The sequence below is a fragment of the Leopardus geoffroyi genome, chromosome C1, assembly GCF_018350155.1.
Source record: "Leopardus geoffroyi isolate Oge1 chromosome C1, O.geoffroyi_Oge1_pat1.0, whole genome shotgun sequence".
In the NCBI taxonomy this organism is placed as follows: Eukaryota; Metazoa; Chordata; class Mammalia; order Carnivora; family Felidae; genus Leopardus; species Leopardus geoffroyi.
The window spans coordinates 27524250-27542736 of NC_059328.1; the positions used below are offsets into that span (position 1 = coordinate 27524250).

The 18487-nt window shown below is 40.9% G+C and overlaps 1 protein-coding gene across 1 annotated transcript in view; it reads left to right on the forward strand.

Annotated features, from left to right (window-relative positions):
• Positions 1 to 1322: 1322 nt before the first annotated feature.
• The window catches only part of AGO4 (argonaute RISC component 4), a 41006-nt gene continuing 23841 nt past the window's right edge, over positions 1323 to 18487 (forward strand). The window contains exons 1-7 of the mRNA XM_045476702.1: positions 1323 to 1655; positions 10294 to 10459; positions 14438 to 14558; positions 16676 to 16857; positions 17046 to 17182; positions 17358 to 17492; positions 18173 to 18260. Coding sequence (XP_045332658.1) covers positions 1637 to 1655; positions 10294 to 10459; positions 14438 to 14558; positions 16676 to 16857; positions 17046 to 17182; positions 17358 to 17492; positions 18173 to 18260 — 848 coding nt within the window. The 5' untranslated portion in view covers positions 1323 to 1636. The remainder of the gene's footprint in view (positions 1656 to 10293; positions 10460 to 14437; positions 14559 to 16675; positions 16858 to 17045; positions 17183 to 17357; positions 17493 to 18172; positions 18261 to 18487) is intronic.

The following is an 18487-nucleotide window of genomic DNA, read 5'->3' on the forward strand; positions in this document are numbered from 1 at the left end:
CCTTCCTTAAAAATACCTACCTTATAGGTGATTGTGAAGATTAAATGATGCATAAAGTCCACAGTACAGTGCCTGGCCATGGTGTGCCCCTAACATTTTTAATCATTACAGGTGATAGTTACCTGGTTGTTTGGCTGCACATGGTAGGTGCTCAAATGAATATCTCATTTTACATGTTATGAGCTGACCCGTGTTCCCCTCAAAATTCATATGTTGAAATCCTTACCCGTACTATCTCAGAATGTGACTGTATTTGGAGATAAGGTCTTTAAAGGGGTAATTAAGTTAAAACGAAGTCTGTAAATTGGGCCCTAATCCAGCCCGACTGGTGTCCTTACAGGAAGAGGGCATTTTGACATAGACATATACAGAGGGAAGACCATGTGAAGAAAACGAGAAGACGGTCATCTACAAGCAAAAAGGAGAGATCTCAGAAGAAACCAATCCTTGATCTTGGACGTCCAGCCTCCAGAACTGGGAGAAAATTAACTTAAGTGTTTAAGCCACTCGGTCTGTGGTACTTTGTGATGGCAGCCCTAGCAAGCTAATACAGCACATACACATTGTATCTTTTTAACGGGTGAGCGGACGGCTCCCTTGTTCTGCTGGCTAGAAACTGCTTCTCGGCCTGTAAGTGCTGTGCTCTCCATCCAACTCAAAGTTCCAGCTAAAGGCCCCAAAGGTGCTGGTCCTGCTGGGCTGGCCATGTTGCCCTGGACTGGGTGTTGCTCCCTTGGCTCTTGGCTGCTACGAGGAGACTTGCTGACCAGAGGTGCTTGGGGTGGGGGGCCAGCAAGAGAATGCACCATGCATCATGGTCCATTCCCGGGTGCTTTCGGGCTGCATGGGGAGGGCAACTTGGGAGTGTGATTAAGATGAAGCAATGGAGGAAAAGTACTGCATCTGTGCTACCCTGGTGTTCTCTGTCCCAGGACAGTGGAGAAAGAGGAGACAGAGGAGAAAGAAGGGGTCCGAGATGAGAGGAAAGAGAGGTGCCTGACGTGAATCATAGGACACTTACCACCCCCAGAAGTAAAGAACTGTGTCTGCGTATCAGTGGGCTCTGGAATCCCGGTCTTTTGCCGGGCACTGTTTGCCGGGTGGCTCTGGGACCACGGTGCGAAGCCAGGTCCAGGGCCTGGCCGCCCTGGACTACAGGGCAGTGCGGGCGGGCATGCGCGCATCCGACACGTCCTCGGGGCACTGCCCCCTTCGGACGCGCGCCCGCCCCCGCCCCACCCCGCCCCGCCCCCCCGCCGGGCTCGGTGGACCCGGCGCCCGGGGCCGCGCACGCCCCCTCCGCGAGCCGGGACCCTGGGCCGCGCGCGCCCCGCGCCCCCTCCCCGTCCGGCGGGCGCGCGCGCTGGCTCCCGCTCCCGCTCCCGCTGGCAGCGGCGGCGGCGGCGGGGATTGTTTTTGTTGTCGCTGAGGCCGGAAGAGCCGCGGGAGCCGGGTCCCTGTCCCCGGGCCGGGCGCCGCCGCCGCCCCCTGCCCAGCGCCCGCGCCTCCGCGGCGCCCCCCCAGCGCCAATATTCCGGAGATCAAGCGTTACGCGGCGGCGGCGGCGGCGGCGGCGGCGGCGGGGCCCGGAGCGGGAGGCGCCGGGGACCGGGGCGAGGCGGCCCCCGCCGCCGCCATGGAGGCGCTGGGACCTGGTGAGGAGTGCGCTCGGGCCGGGGCCGGGTCGCGGCCCCGGGACTGGTGGGCGGGCGCGCGGGAGGGCCAGTCGCTCCGCGTGTCCCCCATCGGCCCTTGCTTACCTGGGTTCGGGCCGTCAGGCTTGGGGGAAGGGGATCCGTGCCCCACAGCACAAGGCAGAGGGAGCTGACCCGGGCCTCGGGGGGCGGAGACCGCGCCCCAGCCTGGAGAGACAACCCAGGTCTCGAGGTCCAAGGGAGGCAGGCCCAGGATGGAGACCCGGGTTGCCAGGGGGAGGGGAGACCTAACCCAACCTCAGGGGGGGCGGTCTGCGCTCCAGGGTTGAGGCAGTCCAGTTTGGTCCTCAGAAGGAATGATCTGTGCCAGGTGCTCAGCCGAGGCCTGGTCCGGACTGGACCAGGAAGGACCCCCTTGAACTGCCAGGGGTATTCTTAGCATGGGGCCACACCCGTGTTTTTCTTTGCACTGGTAGACAGTCCAGAGCCCTCAGATAAGGAAGAAGAACTTCGCCCAAATACTTCTTATGACCCCCAAAGGCCAAGGGGCAAAGTACCCTCCCTTTCTCAAAGGCCCTGAAGTCTTGGGAAATATGGTCCTATGCCTCTCTTAGTCTGTGCGACAGTCCCAGAGTGATCAGGGCTAGTGCCTTCGTGACAGGTGAGTTACCAGCGAGCCCGTTCTAGCATAAGCTTTAATGCCTTGAGTTCTCTTCTCACTGGGTTATGGGTGGTTGTGGGGATCAAATAAGGGGAAAGTGCTCTGGAAACTGAAATTCCCCATCTTTATGAATGACCTCTGTTTATCTCCCCCAGTTGACCCAAACCAAAGGAACCATTCCAGGTTATAACAGCTGCCCTGCAGACTGAGAACCTGGTGCTCCCACCTCAAACTGCACCAGGTTTCTAATGCCTCGGCTAAGTAGGGCAGGGTTTAGAGGCTGTGATAGAATTAACTTTAATATCAAACCCTGTCTACATAGTGGACTTCGTTGTAGGGCCCTTCATTTTTTTAGTGGATAGAAAATTCACTTTGCCTTTTGAGTTTGGAAACTGCAGGTTTGTTTACTTAGAACTTGTTTACATAGCTGAATGATTAAACCCTACCTTAATTGGCTGCTTAAAGTATTTTTTAAAGGCCCACATAATCAAATTTCATATGCCTTTTAAAAATGAATTGGTTTGTGACATTAATATTATTTGATAAACCTCAATGTGAGCATTACTCTGGGTTCCTTCAGCTATGTCCCCCGGCTAAAGGCATGATCATGTCTTTAGGAATGTAACAGACTTCTGTTCAAATCCAATCTAGTAATTTAATAGTTGTATAACCTTGGGCAAATTACTTAATTCCTTTGAACTTTCATTTCCTCATCTATAAAATGAGGGCAATAATAATTATGTGCTGCAAGATTGTTGTGAGAATGAAATGTATGTGAGCAGTCTTATTGTGGAGACTAGTGCATTGTAGGTATTCCACAAATGTTTCTTCTTCCCTCCCGTTAGTGATTCATAATTGAAGCAACTGTTGCATTTTATGAGCTGATGCTGGAAGAGACTATGTAACTGTGTATACAAACTGAATTTCATGGAAAAGATCAACCTGGTAGAGTTAGGAGAGGCCTAGGGACTTTGTTTTTTTGGTTGGTTTTAGCTTTTGCAGATTTGAAGACTTAGTTTGCTCAGGATTGTGGAAAGTTCTCACTAATCACACTTTAAAGACACAAATGAATATATTAAAATGTCACATAGATCTTTCCTGTTGACTGGAATATTTTCTTGTCTGCTGTCTAGCAAACTCCTTTTCTGGTGTCACAGTATCTTGGAAACCCAATTAATAATAAGCTGCTTGCTGAGCATAGAATTGGAGCAAAGGGAGTTGATAGTCTTGTGGGATATTTTATCCAGGCTGTCTTAGGACCAAGAGAGAGGCACTTCAGTTTTGTTCAAACACGCTGGTCTAGTGCTTTCTGCCCTCCTCACTTGAAAATCATTGAAGCATTCTTAATCTTACTATGCTCTCCCCTCACCCCATTTTGGTTTCTGGCAATAATAACTTAGAAATGTATTCAGTTAGATTACCATTTATTTTGGCTATATTAATTATGTTTATTTTTACAGTGCTTTACAGTCTGGAAGGTGCTTTCATAGCTCTTAGCTCATTTGATCCTATGAGAGGTAGGTGAGGCAGGCATTAGCCCCATTTTACAGATGAGTAAAGAGATTCAGAGAGCGTAAGTGACTTCAAGGTCTCAAGGCTGAGAGGTGAAATGCAGATGAGTCTGGGTCATCTGACTCCTAGTCTATTGCCCTCTTCTTCATTTTTTAAAAATGTTTTTTTTAATTTTTATTAATTTTTGAGAGAGAGAGAGAGAGAGAGTGTGTGTGTGTGACTGGGGGAGGGTTAGAGAGAGACACACAGAATCCGAAGCGGGCTCCAGGCTCTGAGCTGTCAGCACAGAGCCTGATGCGGTGTTCAAACTCATGAACCACAAGATCATGACCTGAGCTAAGGTCCGACGCTTAACCAACTGAGCCACTCAGGTGCCCTGCCCTCTTCTTCATTTAAGGTTGACTTCCTGCAATCTGTGTTGAGTAATGTTTCCTTTTCAGAAGATGTAATTTTCTGACTTTCTCACTAAATTTTGGAGATACCCCCATTATAAAGCCCAGGGACCTTTGAGCACTGACTGTAACAGTTATTCAAGTACAATCATAACAGCTAACATTTATCAAGCACTTACTATTATCAGGTACTGTGGTAAGCCTTATGTATACATTATCTAATAGGATCCTCAAAATTGATTTATGAAATAGATTCTATTATTACCACACTTCCCATATTTTATAGATGAGGAAACTGAGGCACACAGTGACTAAGAAACTGGTCCAAAGCCATGCAATTAGGGAGTGGTAAAACCAGGGTTGAAACCTACACAGTTTGGTTTTGCCATAGCCACTATGCTTTACTTTCTTTGTAAGCAATTTGCTAAATTCAAAGAAATCAGCTTTGGGAAAATTTTAGGTTATAGTTTTCTAAATAAATCTCCTAAACTTATTCAAAGAAATGACCACTCACCTCCTCGCTTTTCTCTGCTACCAAAGAAAAGGAACACACTATCTGTCTTTCTCCGTTAACCCCACTTCTTTCATTTCCTCTGTCTCTTTCCCTTTTGGTGTCAAGTATTTCAGAGAGATATAGATACCACATGATTGTGAAGTACATTGGGAAGAAAAAGCACTGGGCTGGGAGTTAGGAAACCTAAATTCTAGTCACAATTTAAAATCAAAGCTATATGTGCTTGGGCAAGTCATTTGCTCCAAAATTCTGTTTCTCAATTTCTATCCTAAAGCTGGATTTATGATACAGTGATTGCTTAAATGTACCTTGGAATATGCAGGACTGACTTGTCTATGATTTAATTGGGTGAATTCAGTATGACTATCACCATTGATATTATTTATTATTTATCTCTTACCTTGTTTTTAAATGTCTTACCACACCTAGAGTATATCCCTTCTATGCCAGAAGTGGAACTCAACTCCAAGCAATAATATTTTTAGTATAAATTACGCACTTTTGCTTTAATGAAAAACAATAGTCAATTCCTGGGTTTTAGGAATGACTGGGTTTCTGTTTGGTTTCTATCTAGAGCTAGAGATGATTGGTACAGACATACCTTGGAGATATTAGGGGTTCAGTTGCAGACCACCACAATAAAGTGAATATCACAAAAAAAGCAAGTCAAGTGAATTTTTTGGTTTCCCAGTGCATATGAAAGTCATGTTTACACTATACTGTAGTCTAAGTGTGCAATAGCATTATGTCTAAAAAAAGTACATGCTTTAATTAAAGAATACTTTATTGCGGTGCGCCTGGGTGGCTTAGTTGGTTAAGCATCCGACTTCGGTGCAGTCTGTGAGTTGGAGCCCCACGGCAGGCTCTGTGCTGACAGCTCAGAGCCTGCTGGAGCGTACTTCTGATTCTGTGTCTCCCTCTCTCTCTGCCCCTCCCCCGTTCATGCTCTGTCTCTCTCTGTCCCAAAAATAAATAAACGTTGAAAAAAAAAATTTTTTTTTAAATAAAAAAAAAAAATAAGACAATGATGAAGTTTGCCATATCAATTGACTCTTCACAAATCGTTTCTCTGTAGCATGCAGTGATGTTTGATAGCATTTTACTTATAATAGAACTTCTTTCAAAATTGGAGTCAGTCTCTCAAACCCTGCCACTGCTTTATCAACTAAATTTTTTTAATGTGTGATAGCTCTATATACTTTTATTTTTAATAATTTATCTTTTAATTTACATCCAAGTTAGTTAGCATATAGTGCAACAATGATTTCAGAAGTAGATTCCTTAATGCCCCTTACCCATTTAGCTCATTCCTCCTCCCACAACCCCTCAACTAAATTTATATATTCTAAATCCTTTCTTGTAATTTCAACAATCTTCACAGCATCTTCACCAGGAGTAGATTCCATCTCAAGAAATCACTTTCTTTGTTCATCTATTTTTTAAAAGTGTTTATTTATTATTTGAGAGAGAGAGAGAGAGAGAGAGAGAAGAGCAGGGGGGTGGGGGGCAGAGAGGGAGAGAGACAGAATCCCAAGAAGGTCTTGCACTGTCAGCACAGAGCTGACATGGGGCTCAAACTCAAACTGCAAGATCATGACCTGAGCCAAAATCAAGAGTTGGATGCTTAACTGACCAAGCCACCTAAGCACCCCTCTTTGTTCATCTATAGAAGCAACTCCTTTCTCATCCATTCAAGTTTTATCATGATATTATAGCAGTTCAGCCACATCTCCACGTCTCATTCTAGTTCTCTTGCTATTTCCACTACATCTGCAACTACTTCCTTTACTGGAGTCTTAACCTGCTCAGAGTCATCCATGAGGGTTAGAATCAAACTCCTGTTAGTGTTGATTTTTTTGACCACTTCCCATGAATCATGGATGTTTTTCATGACATTGAGAATGGTGAATCCTTTCCAAAGAGTTTTCAATTTACTTTGCCCCGATCTATCAGAGGAATCACTATGACAACTATAGCTTTACAAAATGTTTCTCAAATAGTTAAGTCTTGAAAGTCAAAATGACTCCTTGATTTATGAGTTGCAGAATGGATGTTGTGTTAGGAGGCATGAAAGCAACACTAATCCTGTTGTATACGGCTGTCAGAGCTCTTAGGTGACCAGGTGCATTGTTAATGAGCAGTAATCTTTTGGAAGGAATCTTTTTGTCTGAGTAGTAAATCTCAACAGTGGGCTTAAAATATTCAGTAAACCATGTTGTAAACAGATGTGTCGTCATCCAGGCTTTGTTTCACTTATAGAGCAGAGGCAGAGTAGATTTAGTGTAATTCTTAAGGACCCTAGGTTTTTCAGATTGATATATAAATATTGGCTTCAACTTAAAGTCACCAACTGCATTAGCCATTAACAAGAATCCGTCTGTCCTTTTGAAGTTTTGAAGCCAGGCATTGACTTATTCTTTCTAGCTGTGAAAGTCCTGGATGGCATCTTCTTCCAGTATAAGGCTGTTTCATCTACATAGAAAATCTGTAGCCACCTTCATTCATTATCTTAACTAGATCTTCTGGATAATTTGCTGCAGCTTCTACATCACCACCTGTTGCTTCACCTTGCATATTTATGTTATGGAGATGGCTTCTTTCCTTAAACCTCATGAACCAACCTCTCTCTTCTAGCTTCAAATTTCACTTCTGCAACTTCCTCCCCTCTCTCGGCCTTCACAGAATTGAAGAGAGTTAGGGCCTTGCTCAGGATTAGGCTTTGGCTTAAGGGAATTTCGTGTCTGTTTTGATGGATTGGTTTGCTTGTTTATTTATTTATTTAGAGAGTGAGTGAGCACAAGTTGGGAGGGACAGAGAGAGAGAGAGAGAGAGAAAGAGAGAGAGAGAGAGAGAGAGAGAGAGAGAGAGAGAGAGAGAATCCCAAGCAGGCTCCACACTGTTAGCACAGATCCCCACATGGCACTCGATCTCATGAACTGTGAGATCACGACCTGAGTCGAAGTTGGACGCCTAACGGACTGAGCCACCCAGGCACCCTCATTTTAATCTTCTATCCAGACCACTAAGAGTTTCTTCCTATAAGCAATAAGGTCGTTTTGCTTTCTTAACACTTGCATGTTCACTGGAGCAGCACTTTAAATTTCCTTCAAAAACTTTTCCATTGCATTCACAACTTGGCTGAGTCTTTGGCACAAGAGGCCTACTTTTGGCCTGTCTTGGCTTTCCACATACCTTCCTCACTAACCTTAATCATTTTTAGCTTTTGATTGAAAGTGAGAGATGTGGGACTCTTCCTTTCACTTGAACACTTAGAGGCCATCATTGGGTTATTAACTGGCCTACTTTCAGTATGGTCGTGTTTCAGGGAATAGGGAGGCTCAAAGAGAGGAAGAGAGAAGGGAATGGCCAGTGAGTGGAGCAGTCAGAACACACAACATCTTTGTATTAACTTTGCTATCTCATATGGGTGCAGTTCGTGGCACCTCAAGACCATTACAACAGCAACTCAACAATCACTGGTCACAGATCACCATAACAAATACAATAATAATGTAAAAGTTTCAAATGTGAGAATGACCAAAATGTGACACAGAGACATGAAGTGAACAAGTGCTGTGGCTGGAAAAGTAGCGCCAATAGCCTTGCTCACTGCAGGGTTCCCACAAACCTTCAATTTGTAAAAGACTCAGTATATGCAAAGCACAATAAAGTGCAACTAAATGAGCTATGCCTGTACTGTTCAACTCAACATTTATTGAATTCCTACGATGTGCTATAGTCATTGAGTTAGATATTGAGGAGGTAACAGTGAACTGAAGGTCCATTTCTTCTAAGAGTTTACAGTCGGATGGCCGAGACAGTAATTTAACACATTGTTTCTACATACTTGTGCTATGTACTCCCTTATACAGAGGGTCTTGGATACACCAAGGATTCATCTTCCAGTCTGGAAGCCTTCCAGAAAGGCTTTCCAAAGGAAGTCCACACCTAACCTGAGTTTTGAAGGAGTAGAATTTAGAAGAAGAATGAACCATGAATTTAATCTGTGAGAAGATTTTCAATACTTTAAAAATTAGTATACGGAGATCTGTCAACACATATTTCGTTAAAGGGTTTGCTTTGATTTTCCTAAGTGATGTTGAACCAGAATAGCTTCTTGCTTCAAAGTTTTCTCTCCTTTGAATTGCCTTTGTTCTTGGTGAAATGCCTTGCCAATAAGAACCTGTTGTAACTTTCCATTGTAATCACAGCCCACTGTACTCAACACCTATTTGTAGCAGAAAAGATGTTTATTTTTTAGGCCAGTGTCTACTTGACATTATCCTCAAAAAGAAGTAAATTTTCTTTAGATAAATATTACCCAGTCTGTGTTTCCTCAAATCCTTATCTCCTGAATAGTGATAGGTATCTGATTTTAAAAACAGAGAAAACTTAGGGGAAAAATAAGTTGGGTAAATGATTAATGTTATTTATTATAAAACTCATTAGAGAATTTAATGCAATAATGCACATTGAAACTTTGAGAAGGGAGAGAATATGCAATTTCTTTAGCTTATGGAATCTTTTCTTTTTGTGGAATATTTTGTGAACCATCAATGGAATAATTTGGGTTGACTGCCCTGTCTAGACCAGAACTTCTCGCCCTCAGCACTATTGATATTTTGGGTGGATACTTCTTTGTTGTAGGGGCTGTCCTGTGCATTGTAGGATGTTTAGCTGTATCCCTACCCTATGTCAATAGCACCTCCTGAGTTGTGACAACCAAAAATGTCTGCAGGCATTTGTCAGATGTTTCCTGGGGGACAATATCTCTCCCACACTGAGAACCACTGGTCTAGACTGTAAGTTCTTTGAAGGCAGACACTCTTTTTCCTAAATCCACAGTGCACTTTGACATGTAATAAACGAATAAACTAGACATTATGATCAAGCAATGTCACATTGTCCAGATAGAATCTGGACATGAGGTTATAAGCTTTAGGTTATAAAGTCTAACATTATTGGTATTGTTTCACTATCTAAATTAGCAAGTAAATTAATAAATGTAGCTGCTGTTAATCTCCTGCCTGTACAAACTATAATAATGGAGGCTAGTTTGTGGAGGATTAATAGATGATCGCCAGCCTGAACATGGTGATGATCCCTAGAGGTTAGGGATGGTTTTATTTTAAAATGCATATAATTTGGGGGCACCTGGCTGGCTCAGTCCATATAGCATGCAACTCTTGACCTCAGGGTTATAGATTCAATCCCCACATTGGGTGTAGAGATTACAATGTAGAGCTACATTGGGTGTAGCTACAGACCTGATGCTCATAGGAAGTTTTATACAGTAGCCTACATCTGAGAGGAGATCATCATACTGTCTATATAATTTTGACGTCTCCCATAATCAAAATGATAACAATATGGCAAAATATTTAAAAATATAGAAAACCTGAGGTTAAAAGATATCACAAACTCTTTATATCAGAGTATGTTCAGTGAATAATAAGATCTCAATAATTATATCTATTATTATTATCATCATCACGATTGTGAAGGGAGTATTGTCCTTTATGACCAAATAGCACATCAAATGCCTTTCAATCTCTTCAGGACCTCCATCCAGCCTGTTTCAGCCACCTCGTCGTCCTGGCCTTGGAACTGTTGGGAAACCAATTCGACTGTTAGCCAATCATTTTCAGGTTCAGATTCCTAAAATAGATGTGTATCACTATGATGTGGATATTAAACCAGAAAAACGGCCTCGTAGAGTCAACAGGTAAGGACTAGAAAGAGTAGATTTCTATATATTTAAATGTGTATCATTTATTTATTATGTATCATATTGTTTTCTAAATTCTTTCAGCATATAGGCTTTGTTTTTTCTCTAAGATGGTAAGTTTCTTGATAGCAGCTTTGTTGTCTCATACTTGGTTATCCTCTACAGATTCTAACAGTGCTGGATACATTATTGTCCAACAGTAAATACTTACCAAATGAAGGAGAAAGTCACTCTCATTGTCCAATGGTAGCAGAAATTTAAATAATAAAATAAAAATAGGTGAAGCGTTAGTATGTACAGGAAACTAGAACTATCTGAAAATTCTGGGGCTTCTGGCTGGCACAGTTGGTAGAACATGCGACTCTTGATCTCGGGGCTCGAGATCAAGAGTCAAGACCAAGTTCCATCCTGAAATTGGATATAGAGTTTAATTAAAAATAAAATCTTAAAAAATAACTATCCCAAAATTAATTTTATTATTAAGTATTGGTATTGGGCATGAGAAAAATTTAAGTGTAAAGACAGAAGAATCATCTTGGAGTATTGAAAAAAGTGAAGTTCAGAGAGAAGTTCTGTTTAATTCTAACATTACCCAAGTGGGGTCTGGATGAGATGATTTAAGCCTTTTTGGTGTGTATGGCAGGAATTTACCAAATGTGAAGACATAGTCCTGTAGTAGATATCTTTACAATGCTAAGAGCACCCAATTTTCTTTTTTCTGTTTTCACGCCATCATATTCAACAATCCTTAATATTAAGATCCTTGCTTTCTAAGAATGCCTTTGGTGTCAAGTGCAATATTTTATGCTGCTGGATATTTTTCTTATTATAGATCAATAATATGGCTTTCTGGTACAGTTTAATCTCATGCAAGCCCATAATTGTTTGGCTATTGTATAACTGAAATCAACTGCAATAGTTACCATTAATGGCTACCATTAATCCATTCAACGAACATTTTATTAAGTGCTTACTATGTACCAGGTATTGTTCTGTGCTCTGGAAATACAACATGAACAAAACAGGCAAAAATTCTACCCTTGAGGAGCTTATATTCTAATAGGGGAGAAGACCAAAAATAAATGAATTAGCAAACAAAAATTATTACGTGTTAGTTGGTGATAAGTGCTATGAAGAAAAATTAAACAGAGAAAGAAAATAGAGAATGGGGGTGGGGTGAGCAACTGAGATGTTTTTAATAATTTTTTGGAGGTAGTGTCAGCACGATGTGCTGATGGATTAAACATGGGATATGAGTGAAGAAATGAGTCATGACTGATCCCAGGGTTTTTGTCCTGTGCAAGTGGAAAAAATAGAGTTGCCACTTGTTGGAATGGGGAAAACTATGGGTTTTCCCTAACCCAGTCAACAGGGCTGGCAGATCAGGAGACCTGTTTGGGCATGTTAGGGCTGAGATGTCTATTAGACATCCTAGTGGAGAGAGATGTTGAGTAGGAACTCGAATAGATGAGGTCGGATTTAGGCTGGTGACAAACATTCGAAGGTCATCAGCATATTGGTGGTAAAGCCATGAGCTGGGTAAGATTATATGGGAAGTGAGCGTGGTTAGAGAAAAAAAGACTGTAAGAGAAAAGACTCTAAGCACCCCAATATTTAAAAATTAGGGAGATGAGGAAGCCAGGAGACTGGCATGGAAAGGCCACTGGGATAGGTGAAAACCAGGACAGAACAAGGAGGCAAGGGAAGAAGATGTTTTAAGTTGGAAGACTTTATCATCTAATGTTTAAGGAACACTGAATTTAGCATTGTGGAGCTCACTGGGGACCTTGACAAGAGTAGTTTTGGTGGAGGAGAAGTGGAGAAGGTTTAGGAGAGACAGGGAAAGAACAATTAGAGACAACTTCTTTGAGGGATTTTGACACAAAGGGGAACAGAGAAATGGGATGTTCAAATGGGGAGGAAGTCAGGTCAAGGAAGTTTAATTTTGAAGATGAGAGAAATGATAGCATATCTGTATGCTGAAGGAAATAATCCAGTAAAGAGGACAAATCTGATAATTCAGAAGAGAGGAAGATCCTCGGAGTCCTATCCATGAGCACACCAGAGTAAGTAGGTTTATTGTGTGGCAAGCACTGTTGTAAATATTCTATGTATATTTATTTACTTAATACAAAAACTTTGTGGTAGATATTGTGATTATCATAATTTTACAAATGAAAAAAAAAACAGATAGGTTTCTTGTAACTTGCCCAAGGTCATGCGGTTCTGCCACTTATTCACTCTGTGACCAGGGGCAGATCACTTGCCTATGCTGATTTTTTTTTCTTTAAAAAAAAATTTTTTTTAATGTTTATTTATTTTTGAGAGAGACAGAGTGTGATTGGGGGAGGGGCAGAGAGAGAAGGAGACATAGAACCCAAAGCAAGCTCCAGGCTCCAAGCTGTCAGCACAGAGCCTAACACAGGGCTCGAACCCACAAACCGTGAGATCATGACCTGAGCTGAAGTCGGACTCTTTACCAACTGAGCTACCCAGGTGCCCCAAGTTATTTTTTTTCTATTTATTATGAAGTAGCATTTTTTTTTTTTCTGTTTACTATGAAGACAATAATCATTGGCCTACTTGTCTCACAACATTGTTGCATAGATTAAGTGAGAGCAGAGGTGAAAATATCTCTTCACTATAAAACTATTTATGGTTATAATTTAAGAATGTAAGATGAGGGGGGCACCTGGGTGGCTTAGTCAGCTGAGCGTCCGACTTTGGCTCAGGTTATGATCTCGCAGTCTATGAGTTTGAGCCCCACGTTGGGCTCTGTGCTGACAGCTCAGAGCCTGGAGCCTGCTTCAGATTTTGTGTCTCCCTCTCTCTCTGCCCCTTACCCGCTCGTGCTCTGTCTTTCTCTCTCTGTCAAAAATAAACATTAAAAAAATTTTTTTTTAAAAAGAATGTAAAATGAGGAATTACCCTGCTAATATGAAAATTGTTCTTAAGTTAGCTTTTTTTAATTGGTAATATATGATACTGCATTTCTCCATTAATTTTTTTCAGTTGCGTGATTGAGTTTATAAATGTGTGTCTTTTCCCACAGATTTTATTTGTGGAATATTAATGCCTTAGCCAGTTGTAATATGTTTTGGCTTTTAAGATATAGTTCACACATGTAACATTCACTAGACGTTGGTGAGATATAGAGCTATCATTGACTCTAGCATTCCAAAATCTCACACACTCATCTGTCCATCTCAAACCATAATACTCTAGTTGCCAGGTAACTAAAGCCGGCATACAGAGTGGTCCAGCATATGTACACACACACACACACACACACACACACACACACACACACAAGAACCCTGAAGTAAAGCTAGGCATGCTTGATTGAGGCTTTCATTCTAAAAAGAAAGAAACTACATTGGTAATCTTTATGGAATAAGGATATTTTACATTTCCTTCTCCACACTGCTCAAGAGTACTTTGGCATAAAGCAAGACAGTATGCAGAATAATAAATTACCAGCATTTGGCAAAGGGATTGACTTATTCCTTGGAGTATATGCATCTTAGATTTATTGGTCCTCAGATTTCTGAATTTCTGCCTACTCTCTTTTCTGAAACCATTATACTTGAATGAGGATGGTTAGTTGCTAACAATTACGAATTACGAATACTCATGCCAAACTTAGATGCCAAAGATAGGTTATTCTCATAAGGCTATATTTATCATCAGAGAGGATTGTGAAAAATAAGAGTTTGAGAGGCTGCCATAAATTTTATGCTCTCTTTTTTTCCCCTGCTTTCTTATCATCTCATAGCTGCTTTTGCTCACTTGTTGCCACCTTTCTTTAGTTGACCATTGCTAACTATTTTTTAATTACTGAAGTCAATTCTAACTTTAACTCTTACTTTTTCCAAGTAGTTTTGAACTCAGTTTAGGTGATTAAAGTATAGTGGTAGTTTCCTTACTATTCACCATTTCTCAAAGCTAATTGCCACTCTCTCCATTACTGTTAAGAGAGGTAGTAGACACAATGGTACGGCACTTCAAGATGCAAATATTTGGTGATCGGCAGCCTGGCTATGATGGCAAAAGAAATATGTACACGGCACACCCACTGCCAATTGGACGGGATAGGGTAAGTGTTAATAGTCAGAAATGTATGATAGGCTTAGGTCATTTCCATAGAACAAGAATGTTTCCCTTTCTAATGGCAACTTATTTCTTTTTTTTTTTTTGCCTTATTTTTAAAATTTTTATTTGTGTTGAGAGAGAGAGAGAGAGGAAGGGGCAGAGAGAGAGAGAATCCCAAGCAAGCTTCATGCTGTCAGCGCAGAGCCCTATGTGGCACTTGAACTCATGAACTGTGAGGCTGTGACCTGAGCCGAAACCAAGAGTTAAGAGGTTAAGAGTCAGACGCTTAACCAACTGAGCCACCCCCGTGCCCCATGGCAACTTAATTCTCAGTTGTTTCACATAGTGTTGATAGATTTGTTATTGTGTCCATATTCCCTTGTCCCTTAGTCAATCAATAATTGAAGATGAGATAAGCATTAGGATCTAGGTTGATTATGTCATCTCTACATACATTCCAAGGTTTTCACATTGCTAAAGTACTTGCTACCTGAATCTGAACAATGGAGTCTTTATAGAGTATAGAAAATTATCTAAACCCACTGATGAAAATATTTGTAATACCATAATAACTTTTTCTAAATTTATTTTAACTAGAAAATCAGTATATAAATATCTACTCATTATAAACTTACTTAGACAATCTAGAAATACTGTGATTTCCAGCCTCCTCACCTGCCTATACTCTTCATCCCATTTTCCTTTTTAGAAGAAACTATTCTAATAGTTTGGTATGTATCTTTTCAGATATTTTTATGTGCATTAGCTATTTATGCATATGTTTATGTGTAATCTTGTTTGTTTGCATATCATTCTATGATTCACTTTATCACTTAACAATATGTCTGGAAGGGGCACCTGGGTGGCTCAGTCACTTAAGTGTCCACCTCTTGATTTCAGCTCAGGTCATGATCTTACGGTCATGGGATTGAGCTCTTCACTGACATTGTCGAGCCTGCTTGGAATTCTCTTTCTCTCTCTCTCTGCTCCTCCCTGACTCACGCTCTCTCTAAATAAACAAACAAACAAATAAATAAATATAAAAAAAAACAATATGTCTGGGGGATCTTTCCATTTTTTTTACATTTAGAGGTTTTATTATTTTTTTAAATTCAAATTCTTTTTATTGTGGTAAAGAGTACATAATGTAAAAATTACTATTTTATCCATTAAAATGTTTTTTTAATGTTTATTTACTTCTGAGAGAGAGACAGACAGACAGAGCATGAGTGGGAGAGGGGCAGAAAGAGAGGGAGACACAGAATCCAAAGCAGGCTCCAGGCTCTGAGCTGTCATCACAGAGCCTGACACGGGGCTCCACCCATGAACTATGAGATAATGACCTGAGCCAAAGTCAGACTGTCAACCAACTGAGCCACCCAGGCACCCCTTAACCATTTTTTTTTTTTGAGAGAAAGAGAGAGAAAGGGAGTGGAGGAGAGGAGCAGAGGGAGAGGAGAGAGAGAGAGAGAGAGAGAGAGAGAGAGAGAGAGAGAATCTTAAGCAGGCTCTACACTCAGCACAGAGCCCGATGTGGAGCTTGATCCCACAAATCTGAGCCAAAATCAACAGTCGGATGCTCAACTGTTTGAGGCACCCAGGTGCCCCTAATTAACCATTTTTAGGTGTACAATGCAATGGCATTTAGCATATTCACATTGTTGTACAATCGTGACCACTATTGATCTCCACAACTTTTTCATCCTCCTGTACTGGAAGTATGTACCCCTTAAACAGTAAGTTCCCCCTCTCCTCTTCCTCTAGTTCCTGCTATCCACTGTTCTACTTTCTGTCTCTACAAACTTGACTATTCTAGGTACCTCATATATATGGAATCATACAATCTTTGTCCCTTTGTGTCTGGCTTATTTCACTTAGTGTAATGTTTTCAAAGTTCATCCACGTTGTAGCATTCCCCTTATTTTCAAACTATTATTTGCATAATGGTCAATACTAAATTATTCCCCTATTGATGGAGACTTAGGTTGTTTACAATGTTTTGCAACTACAGAAAGTGTTAAAGTTAAATATCCTTATGCATATACTATATTGAGTATTCCTGGGATCTTTTTTTCAGCCTTTGTAAATAGGTATATGTAAATGTGATTTTTTTTTCCTTAGGTTGATATGGAAGTGACACTTCCAGGTGAGGGTAAAGACCAAACCTTTAAAGTGTCTGTTCAATGGGTATCAGTTGTGAGCCTTCAGTTGCTTTTAGAAGCTTTGGCTGGGCACTTGAACGAAGTCCCAGATGACTCAGTACAAGCACTTGATGTTATTACAAGGCACCTTCCCTCCATGAGGTTAGTATCTTCATTTGAGTTCTTTCCCAAAATGTCAGGGGTTTTTTTGGTAGGTTGCATCAGAGCCACTGAAAGGTTTCTGCATAAGTCATAGTTCAAACTTGGTTTCAAGTTTGTTTATAAAGTTGAGAGAGAAATGAAAGACCTTGCACGTTTTTCATTGTGAAACATGCCAACTATTTTTTCAGGTACACTCCAGTGGGTCGTTCTTTTTTCTCACCTCCTGAAGGTTATTACCACCCTCTGGGAGGGGGCAGAGAGGTTTGGTTTGGCTTTCACCAGTCTGTGAGACCCGCTATGTGGAATATGATGCTCAATATTGATGGTATGATGGAATTCTCTTTTGATTCTTTGTTCTTTTGGCTGGCTGTTTTTTTTTTTGTTTGTTTGTTTTGTTTTGTTTTTTTGTTTTTTTTTTTGTTGTTGTTGTTGTTTTGTTTTGTTTTTTGTGGTGCTTTCCCTCTCCCTGAAGCTAAGTATCCTTCCTCTCTGTTTGTTAGTATCTGCAACTGCTTTCTACCGGGCTCAGCCTATCATTGAGTTCATGTGTGAGGTTTTAGACATTCAGAACATCAATGAACAGACCAAACCTCTAACAGATTCCCAGCGTGTCAAGTTTACCAAAGAAATCAGAGGTAGGTATTTGCATTGTGGTAGTCTCAGAAACGCAGCTCAACACGGTGGAAAGAGCACAGTCTTGGAGTCAGACACATCTGGGTTTCTAGCCCAGCCCAACCAGTTCTATCAGTGGGACCTGTGGCTAGATACTTAATCACCATGAGTCTTAATTTATTCATCTCTAAGGTAAAGATAATAATATGTATCTTTATGGTTGATGTGAGAATTAAAGGCAATTAAATGTATAAAGCTTCTTGCCCAGTAGCTGACACATATCAGACACTCTAAGCCTTACCCACTTAATAGCTTCCGTTTTAATAAAATAACACAAGTTCATTTATTATCCCTTTGGAATTTCTTTTCTTCTCGTTATTAGCTTTCTTCTCTCACTAGAACACAAGCTTCATCAGGGCTATCTCTAGATCTGATAATAAGTACCAGAGTAGTTGATGCATAGTAGATATTTATTGAATTAATTAATAAATTGAAGTAGATTGCCCATCTTAAGTCATCTGGGTTCTAAGTTTTTCTTCTTAGCTGAGACTTTTTGCCTGTACATGATGAAATTGTTCCCATATCCTTGCAACTTTTGTCCTGTACAATGCCATGCCTTTCCAAAGACAACATTTAAACCTGTTTTCATCACTTTGATTGTAACTAACACCTAATGTCTTGACTTTTTTTTTTTTTACTTCAGGTCTTAAAGTTGAGGTGACCCACTGTGGACAGATGAAACGAAAATACCGAGTTTGTAATGTGACTAGACGGCCAGCTAGTCATCAAACGTATGTTAACCACATCTAAAATGATACTGTTACATTTTTTGGTAACAGGAAGCTGCTATAATCATTTGAGAAATTGGCATCCCATATTGTAATCTTCAAAATCACTGTAATCCTCTTTTAAGCACCAAAGCTTTAAAAAATGTTTTAAGTATTTTTGATGGAGACATTTAGAAAACATATCTCTTGGTGTTTGATTCATTTCACCTCTTAAACACAGAGGATGCCAA